Below are 9,864 nucleotides of genomic sequence, written 5' to 3'. Positions count from 1 at the left end.
ATGATTCTACTACACAGTTAAACATTCTCTGTGTGTATGCACACAGGTATCTTGCTACCATTCATTTGAGGGGGTGCATTTTGAAAGGTCTGGCCATGCAGAGGTTTCTGGTGCTGTCGGAGGTCACTTCCCTATATCCTGTTTTTTCCAGCTAAATCCAGCATTAAGATGGGGAATGCTTCAGGAGATGCCTGTATGATTAGCAGGGTGAAACTCCAGTGTGAGTGCAAAGGTCCCTGTGTAGGTAAATCTCAGCCACAAATAAACTGTTAATAAACTTAGACCTGGGAGGTCACTTGAGACTCATTGCTTTCCTGCTCTGGCTTATTCATTATTCAAATGGTGCTAAATTGCTTTAAAAAAAGAGAAAATAACAAGTCTCACAAGTTATGACTCAGTTGAACTTGATGGCAGGGTATAATATCCAGAATATCCTGGTGTTATCAAGCACAAAGTTAATTGCCTTAATGAAGCACACTAAACCCTCCTCTGTTTAATGAAACCTCATCAGAAGTGCAGCAATTACCTGCTTTGTGAGTGAGAGGATGCTTGTGAAGATCTGATACTGATGTGTGGACTTTAAGAAGGAGAACAACTCTGACTCCTACCTGAAATAGTTATTCAGATTACTAATACAGGGTCATTTCTGACCAAAAAACAGGGGCTGTGTGTCTTGTTCCCCCGTTCTCTCCTGCTCAACCCAATATTGGAGCATGCTTGTCTCTTCAGGAAGGCTGTTCAGGCCCTTCTGTCAACAGGAGGAGTGCAGCAAGTCCCAGGTTTTGCTGCCTTCTTGTTTTCTTACAACATCTTGCAGCTCCTGCACGGAGACAGGGAGGATTGCTGCTTTATTGACGTGGCTCCGGCAGCAGGATTTGGCCAGGGCTCTTGTTGCAGAGGCCGTGGTTCACCACATAACGTTCCGTTGTGGAAAGGTGCTGCCACACCTTTAGAGCTGAGGTTTCTCTGGGTGCTTTTTTTAAAGCTCCCGTGACTTGGGCTTAACAACAACAACAAAAACAACCCCACTTGTGGATTGAGGAGGAATTTCATTGCCCAGGATGCTAAAATCCCATACCAGAGCGGGGTTCATGTTCTGCTTGTGCTCGAGGAGGCTGATGCTTTCAAATGGAGGAGGATGGGGGAATGCCCACACTTGAGCTTGGTTGCTCTCAGTTGTTTCAGGCAAGTGTAGTGCTTTCTGATGACAAATCCTTCTGTAAAAGGAACTGACTAAATCTGTCCTGTGCAACCTGGTGGGTTGGGTGCTGGGGGGACAGCTTTGGGCCATATTTGCTTAGTTATTGACAAGCAGACTTGAGGATGGCTTCTAACTTTATGTTTGCCCCTGTAGATACGTGGGGAACCTGTCAAGAGATGTGACCGAAGCACTCATCCTCCAGCTCTTCAGCCAGATTGGACCATGCAAAAACTGCAAAATGATAATGGATGTAAGAGCCTTCACTTGATGGTTTTCATGCTTTCAAGCCCATGGCCTTGGGCTGTATGTGCACATTTGGAATTCCACTGGAAATACAGCATGACCGTTCTAGTGAGGTGTAATAAGGCTGGAGATCACATTCATGTCCTTTTGCCATCATTTCTGCCTCGTGTCTGGTGTTAGATGTAAGGGTGGGTGGATATTGTGAGAAGGAATGGAGGTGTTCATACATGTGGGTGCCATAGAGGAGATTGAGAAAGTTCTTCGCCATACTTTAACCTTTCTAAAGCAGAACTGAAACCTCCTGGAGCATCATTAGTGCACTGACTGGGGCGTCTGTGTGAAGTAAGAAGGCCTGTCCTCTTTGAGCTGTTTAGATGTAATGAGTAAGGAGCTGAATAGAATAGTGAGAGGACAGTTGGAAGAGGGTTATATCAGTAATCCTTGGTTTGCGTCTTTTATCAGACAGCTGGAAATGATCCATACTGTTTTGTGGAGTTCTATGAGCACCGGCACGCGGCTGCAGCACTGGCTGCTATGAATGGCCGGAAGATAATGGGTAAGGTAAGCTGTCATGTCTACAGGGTGAGTTGGAGTTGAAAACCAGGCTGTCTCAGGTGGTGTGGGTGGCAGATCAGTGGGTGAAATACCACTTGAGACGAAGTGGATACACTGCAAATATTAGGCACTTGGTTTGGGCAGGGGGCTTAACGTGACATGACTGAGAACAAGCTGTTGAGATTGTTGGAGGAGGAACACAGAGGGAGGTGGGGATGTAGAACTAGAGACAGTGGGTGCAACAAGTGTTTTAGCTCTGCCAACTTTATCAGCATAATGTTCCCTCTCCCCCTGCAAAAAACCCACCCAGCCAAACCAAATCCCCAGAGCAGGCCTGCTTCCTGTCTTTGCTTTTAACCAGTGAAACACAGTTTGGCAGAACAAACCCTTTCCCAAGAAATACATCTTAAACTTGAGCTTCTACCCCAAACTTGCACAGGGTCTGGTGCCCCTGTAGCGTCAGAACAAAGTGCTGGGGGTATCTGAGCTTAGCTGGGATTTGCTTGATCTAACATGAGCAACTAATGCTTGCAGGAGGTTAAAGTCAACTGGGCGACGACCCCCAGCAGCCAGAAGAAAGATACCAGCAGTAAGTGTTACTTGTGCTTTGAGTACCTCTTTGATTCGTATGAGTAGTTTTTAAACATAAGCAGTAAGCATCATACAATTAGAAACAGTAATGTTTTGATCATAATCCTAAGATATTGTTGAATGTGTTTGTGTTAATAAACTTAAGAACAAATCTAATCTTTGTCATCAGGTAGTACCGTTGTCAGCACACAGCGTTCACAAGGTAATTGTGTCTTCTTAAACATAAAATGAAATGTCACCAGGGTATTCACTAGCCACCTGAAGCTCTGTATGGGGGTTTTGTTCCTTACGATTTTTTTTTGTTTTATGGAAAGACTTCCCTTTCATTTCCCTGTAGTATCAGAAAGCAATTTAGTGTCCACTGTTTCGCTCTGGTGCTAGTCTGTAGCAGTTGATTATGAGTGTAGTAGTTAAAGCCACAAAGCCCCTTATGCCCTGCTGTCGAGGCAGTGTAGCTGGCTCCCTGTGAGGTGTGTGCTCCTGCAGACAGGTTCTTCAGGAGTATCTAGACTTCCAAAATCGGGTTCCATTGCTCACAGCAAGCCTGGCCAGCATTGAATTTCCACAGGCCAGTGGGGCATACCTCCATCAGCACCCGAGCAGACTGGAGAGTTTTATACCTGCCATGGTGCAAAGAAGTCTGTGTATCACCAGCATAGTGTGTGCTATAAGGAAAACACCTTAGGTGAAGGACTTTAGTTTTGCTTTAGTGCATGTTTTTTATGGCTCTGATCCAAATTGAAGGGATCCCTGTTTCCATTCCCCTGCCTTCAGTCTTAGTTCGCTCGTGGATTCACAGCCATTGAATTCCCATGGTGTGTTGGCTGGGCAACCAAAACTGTTGGCTTTTGAGAACCCAGAATTCTTTTTAACAGCAAACTGTTGCAATGCAAGGTCATTTTTTGAGTCGTTCTTCATGACCTTTGGTGTTAACCTAGACATTGTGACCAGGTTCAAGATGCTCTGGAACAAGAGTTCCACCTGTCTTGAAACCTGAGTTTGAATTCCTAGTGATCTCCTGCCATGTCAAAGCATAACACTAGTGTATGGAGAGAAACATTCTCCTGTAGTCTTGACACATTCACTAAATAGTTTAAGACTAAATAATAGTTTAAGATTGTGCAGTAAATGCTGGCTTGTCTGAAAAGCAGTTTCTAAAATACAAGCCATAAATGCCACATGTTGCTGTAGTAGCCTTAAAATCCCTGCCTTTGTAGCACTGCCAAGCAAAGTATCTCTTAGGAACACCAGTAAATTCTGTTTCATAGTAAACTCTAGTCTTCATGTAGTTTTCAATCATAGCTGGGAAGTGTGTTCAGGTGCCACCTTCAAATATTAAAGTCCTTTTTTTTTGTCTCTTTTTTTCCCTAAAAGACCATTTCCACGTCTTTGTCGGAGACCTCAGCCCAGAAATTACAACCGAAGACATAAAAGCAGCTTTTGCACCGTTTGGAAGAATATCGTAAGTCGTTTCTTAGGGCAAATAAAGTAAAAGTTTATCTCTCCTAAATGGAGGCAGCCTTATGTTTCAGTAAGTAAAACAGGAGAGTTGGTGCAGTGCAGGATTCACCTCTTCATCCAGCGGCTTGAGTGTGAGCGGTCGGGCATGAGGCAGGGACCTGGAACCCAAAGCCTTTAGAGTAGCTTGTTCTGCTTTCCTAGAAAGGTTACATCCAACTTGCTTTGGTTTTATACTCCTTGCCTCATTTGGCAAAGCAACGCCAGAAAAAACTTGACTCCTAAACCTGGGGTTTGCATTCCCCTCTCGGTGATCGCATCAGCACCATGCTGGACAGTCCGTGACCGAGTCCGTGTGCACGTTCCCATCGTGTGAGGCTTTAGTTTCTTTGTTAGCCGTGGTGTGCCAGCCACCCGTAGCCAAGTTAAATTCCCAGTTCCTACAAAATGAACCTTTTTTAGCACCAGACTCGTTGGGGCACCCAGAGGCTGCAGTTAGAGCTGCCTCAAAGCGTTTGGCGCTGGGTCAGTGTAAGCCCTTGACCCGAAGGGCTCAGCCAAAGCCATGGGGCATCTCGGGTCAAGGCGCTGCCCTTGTCCCAGCGATGCAGAGTGATGGTGTAGCAAGTGAACGTGTTGCAAACGGGGAATGGTGCTCACAGGTCTCCACCTGCTAGTTTGTTGTACTGAGGGTGTAGCTGAGTAAGGAGCGGTTCGTTCATTCCATCCTCCAAACGTAAACCATTAATTTTCCTTGTAGTGTTGTCTGTACTGGACATTGAAGTTTCTTGATGGTGATGTAAGAGAACATAGAGTGCTTTGGAGTGTTGGGTAGTGAACATTTAATTGAAGTAAGTTTGTTTTTTGTTTGTCTTTTTTCCCCCTCAGAGTCCAGTGTATCACTCTTTTAATGCCAGCTTGATTTCCTCTTATGATAAGGTTTTGAAAACAAAATGTAATCTGAATGTGACTTGCTTCAGACAACTGTAATGCTTGACTGCACCTTTTGTAATTGTCATCTAGGAAGTGCAGAGGGTTGGACTCCTAAGGAGAGTCACTTTATCCTTTGGCCAAATGTGGTCTGGATGGAAGGGATGAGGGGCTCTTAAGTTGAGCTGAGCTGCTGGAATGACTGTGAGGGGGAGGCAGGAATAGGTGGCCGCGCCGGTGGGACTGCGGTGGAGCTCTGAGAGAGTTTCCCCTCCCTGAGTCAGTGCAGGGTGTCTGAGGTTCAGTGGACAGTCACCCTTAACAAATGACCCCCAAAAAATCCCAAACCCCCTCCTGAGCCCAAAGCAAATCTGAATGTTGGCTGGGGGAGTATAAAATCACAGTGAGCATCAGCCCATGGTCCAGATCTGTGGGGCTGTGGCTGTTGTCCCATCTTTTCTAGCAGAGCTTTTTGGACGCAGAGCTGTTGCTGCGTGCTGGTGACAGGGAAGGGCGAGCGATGCTCTTACTTATGGTGGGGCACTCGTGGCTTGCCCTGCCTCAACCTGACTCTCCAAAGTGAAACTCAAGTTCTTTTCCTCCCCCGAAAGCAGCAGATTAAGAATTAGCCCTGCAATGACTCCTTAGAACTCTTGTTCCAAAAGCGAGGGGTTAAATAAAGCCAAAGATTTTCTACTTGTTTAATTTTCACCAGGAGAAACATTGCTACTGTCTCTTAAGTGGTGGAATGAAGTTACTTGACTTCACCTGTTCTTCATCAGTGCCTGGTTTCTGGAAATGTGGTGCTAATGGAATATTTCCTGATTATTTTTCTTTTATTACTATTTTTGTTAACGTTGTTGGTGCTAAACTGAGCTTTTTGTTCTCTTAATGACACCGAGGTTGACCTACTGCATGATTAGCGCATAAGTACTGTTGGTAATTCTTTGCATCTGGGGTTTTTAATCACTGTAAAAGCACACTTTCATTGTGGTTTCCTTTTATGCTTGCTGTACGCATGTTTTCACTTGTTCTCAAGTCTTTATTTTCAAAGTTTTCAGTTGAGGGTAAGTAGAGATGAGTTTTTCCCCCCTCTCCCTCGATAGGCTCTTCAGAGCAAACCCATCTAAGATAAAGTGCCTCTTCTGGGGCAATTTGTAACATATTACCCAAATTCTAACCTAACCCAGGAAGGGGAGAAGAAAGAAGGGGAAAGGGGCAATGGGGATCTCGCAGAGAGAAGGGAAAGAACATTTCTGCTGTAGCTTTGGGTGAGGTATTTTCCTGGGGGCCTTCGGTGATGGTGTCAGCGCTATGGGCTGAATTAGACTTAAGATGCAGCATTTCCAGTTACCATAAGGCTTAAAAAAGCTTAAACCCGCCATCCTGAGCGTAACAAACCTCTTCATTGTGACTTTTCTTGCCAGTCTCTGAATGCTAAACATTGTGCACATGTTAACACTATAGTTTCTCTGCCCCACCCCTATTATTTTATACAGCCGTAAGTGACATTGCATGACTTTCTGACTGGTTTTATGTTGTTCCTGTTCTTTTCATGCCTGTCTGTGTGGGGCAAAGGAGGGGAGGAGAGGGTGGCCTGTGGTACACGAGAGGATCTCGCCCCTTGGCTAACGTGTCCACAGATTGCCTGAGAAACAGGGTAGAATGGCATTCCAGGAGTGGGGTTTAGCTCTTGTAGCTGGGTTCTCTTTTTAACTCAATCTCAAATAATAGGGCTCTGGTTATTTTGCAGAGTGTCTCTGAAGAATGGACAGAATTGCCATGGCTAACTACAAGCTACAGTTCACAGTGGACAAACGTTGTAGTTTTCTTATTTACTTTTATAAACTTTCAGTTATTTTTTTCTTTCACTTTTCTTTCTTTCCTTCTTGTTTGTTTTTTTCCCCACCCTTTTCCTCTCTCGTAGTTTCCGATCAGTCCTGTGTGATTGCTGTTGTACAAATGCGCTTTAAATGATGTGTGATATTGTAGTTTTCTCCTTTATTCTTTTGTTTTGTTCTTTTAAAGACATGAATGTTTCGGTGTTTTGAGTTTTTTCTTCAATAATTTCTGAAAATGTCAATCTCTCAAAATTTACAGCTGCCCACAGGCCAAAAAGGGGGTAACGAATTGACCCGAGAAAATTAAAGAATTCAGTTAACAGGCGACGTATGCCTTTTAATTCCTATCTTTTATTCATTTTTTCTATTTAATACTTTGAATTAGAAGGTAGAAATGTGTTGGCAAATGAATAGCGCATTTAAAGATTGCATGATTAAAGAGAGCCCTTGAGCTAATGTTAGTCAGCTACGTGCTCTAAAGTGATTCTTTGGAATAGCTGCTTTGACCGTGGTTTTGTGTCTTTAACAGTCTGTAAAAGCATTTTGAAGTGGGAGCCAACTGTTGTAAAGTACATTAGAGAAGCTCTTGATTTGCATGTTTACACGATTTAAGTTTAATTTTGCTACTACCTGCCAAAGCATTCGTAAAGTTCTGTTTAGAAAAGAAGCCTTTTTGCTTTGACTGTGTTGCTGGTGCAATAAACAGTTGACATTAGTAAAGGTGAAACGTGAAAATCAGGTGTAGGTGTGACTCAGGTTGTCGTTTTTAGGAGGCTCGGGTGGTGAAGGCGCTGAACTGGGTCTTGTTTCTGCTTTTTAGAGATGCACGTGTGGTTAAGGACATGGCAACGGGAAAATCTAAAGGATATGGCTTCGTGTCCTTCTTCAATAAATGGGTAAGCTGTGGCGTGGGCTCCAGGGTCCCCAAAAAGCAGACAGTGGTTTCCAGCAGCCACTATGGGGAGGGAGCGTTGCTGGTCCCAGTCCCTTCTCTTCTGTCTGCAAGGGGAATGCTTTTCTCTCTCTTTGTCACAACGCTCTACTGATGCTTTGATGTTTCTAAACACAAGGGACATCCAAATGGATGACAGAGTGACAATCAAGAGTATCTTAGGCCTCGCCATGTCTTTCACCCAGCTGAAATCTGCTTCTTTTGAAGTAGGATTTCTTCCAGCACATCACAGTTGTCAGGCAGGGTCATTAGTTTGGCTCTATCACAAAAGGAAGAGATGCCAACAACAGTGTTTCTTCTCTCCCTCTCATGGACAGGACGCAGAGAATGCGATTCAGCAGATGGGAGGTCAGTGGCTCGGTGGAAGGCAAATCAGAACGAACTGGGCAACGAGAAAACCTCCGGCTCCAAAGACTACATATGAATGTAGGTTCCCAGATCCTTTGTTCAGTTCTGGGCCCCTCACTGCAAGAGAGACATTGAGGTGCTGGAGCGGGGCCAGAGAAGGGCACCGGAGCTGGTGCAGGGCCTGGAGCACAAGTGTGATGAGGAAGGGCTGAGGGACCTGGGGGGTTTAGTGTGGAGAAGAGAAGGCTCAGGGGGGACCTTCTTGCTCTCTGCAAGTGCCTGACAGGAGGATGGAGCCAGGAGGGGGCTGGTCTCTGCTCCCAAGGGATGGAACAAGGGATGGGACAAGAGGAAACGGCCTCAAGCTGCCCCAGGGCAGGTTTAGCTGGAGCTGAGGAACAATTCCTTGCCCAGAGGGTGCTCAGGCATTGGAACAGGCTGCCCAGGGCAGGGCTGGAGTCACCAGGCCCTGGAAGTGTTCCCAAACCATGTAGCCAAGGCCCTCAGTGCCAGGGGTTAGTGGTGGCCTTGGCAGCGCTGGGGAGTGGTTGGCCTTGATGCTCTTAAAGCTCTTTTCCAACCTTGTTGATTCCATGATTCTCCCTTATTCATGTCTTTGCCCATAAGGAGGAAGAGAAAAGGGCGAGCTTCAGCCTTGGCGATTGTGGGAGGAGAGAAAGCTGAATACTAACATGACAATGGTGACTCTAATACCACTGCAGGGGGTTCTCGTGGCTCCTGCACACTTCCTTTCTCTCCAGAGCACCAGGACAGCTCTGGCTTTTTAACTCCACTCCCTTGCTTTTCGGGCTTGACACAAAGTGGGACTGCATCAAATTTCATGGGGGAGATCCTAAATTAGGTGTATGGGACCTACTTGATAAGTGTTGGCAGCTTGTGCTCCACATCTCGTGCCAGTTGGGGTTAGAATTCCTACATAATGTCTGTCGGATGCACTAATAAACTCTGTGAAATCTCTTTAAGCAAACACCAAACAACTGTCTTACGACGACGTGGTCAATCAGTCCAGCCCGAGCAACTGCACCGTGTACTGTGGAGGTGTCACCTCGGGCCTCACAGGTATCGTGGCTTCAAACTACAGTCACATGGAGCATGGTGAATAACATTACAAGTCACCTCACTTTGCTGCTCTGTTTCTTCCTGCTCCAGAGCAGCTGATGCGTCAGACCTTTTCTCCCTTCGGGCAGATCATGGAAATCCGAGTCTTCCCGGATAAAGGCTACTCCTTTGTACGGTAGGCTGTGGGTGGATGAAGGTGATGAAAGTGATGGTATCTCACATGCTTTTGGTGCTGTGGTGCATGGGTGGTGGGTGTGAAAGCTTCCGGGGCAGCAGCCTGATCTGAGGAGGGAGTTAGGGCTTGTGGCATCAGTAAGGAAAACCCCTTGGCCCAGCCTAAACTGGTGCAGAACCCTTCAGATATGAGATCTGTCTGTTCTCTGGGCATGATTTCACAGCAGAGGCAGACAGTCAAGCTTGAGAGTCTTTCCCCAAAGCATCCTCATCTCTGTTGTTGAGGCTCCAGATAATAAAAAACAATTGTAAACTGATTTACTCTCCTTGCTGCTGGATTTCCTGATTTGTTTAGGGATAATGATGACACTGAGGCAGGAAAAACACCACTGAGACAGAGAAAAAGGTCTCATGATCCCTCCCGCCTACCATGGAGGGGACAGGAGAAGGATTCTGTGTCCGGGCTAGTGTTCAACACGTCCCAGATCCAA

The 9,864-nt window shown here is 45.7% G+C and overlaps 1 protein-coding gene across 1 annotated transcript in view; it reads left to right on the top strand.

Annotated features, from left to right (window-relative positions):
- Positions 1 to 1,354: 1,354 nt before the first annotated feature.
- Positions 1,355 to 9,864, top strand: part of TIA1 (TIA1 cytotoxic granule-associated RNA binding protein) — a gene marked incomplete at its 5' end in the record, with an annotated part of 9,902 nt that continues 1,392 nt past the window's right edge. Inside the window, 9 exons of the mRNA XM_010021383.1 lie at positions 1,355 to 1,451; positions 1,907 to 2,005; positions 2,534 to 2,588; positions 2,760 to 2,792; positions 3,965 to 4,052; positions 7,640 to 7,715; positions 8,089 to 8,197; positions 9,104 to 9,199; positions 9,290 to 9,374. Of these exons, the coding sequence (XP_010019685.1) occupies positions 1,355 to 1,451; positions 1,907 to 2,005; positions 2,534 to 2,588; positions 2,760 to 2,792; positions 3,965 to 4,052; positions 7,640 to 7,715; positions 8,089 to 8,197; positions 9,104 to 9,199; positions 9,290 to 9,374 (738 nt within the window). The remainder of the gene's footprint in view (positions 1,452 to 1,906; positions 2,006 to 2,533; positions 2,589 to 2,759; positions 2,793 to 3,964; positions 4,053 to 7,639; positions 7,716 to 8,088; positions 8,198 to 9,103; positions 9,200 to 9,289; positions 9,375 to 9,864) is intronic.

This window comes from Nestor notabilis, unplaced genomic scaffold, assembly GCF_000696875.1.
Source record: "Nestor notabilis isolate BGI_N333 unplaced genomic scaffold, ASM69687v1 scaffold10789, whole genome shotgun sequence".
NCBI lineage: Eukaryota > Metazoa > Chordata > Aves > Psittaciformes > Psittacidae > Nestor > Nestor notabilis.
This window is presented reverse-complemented; position numbering and strand designations above follow the sequence as displayed.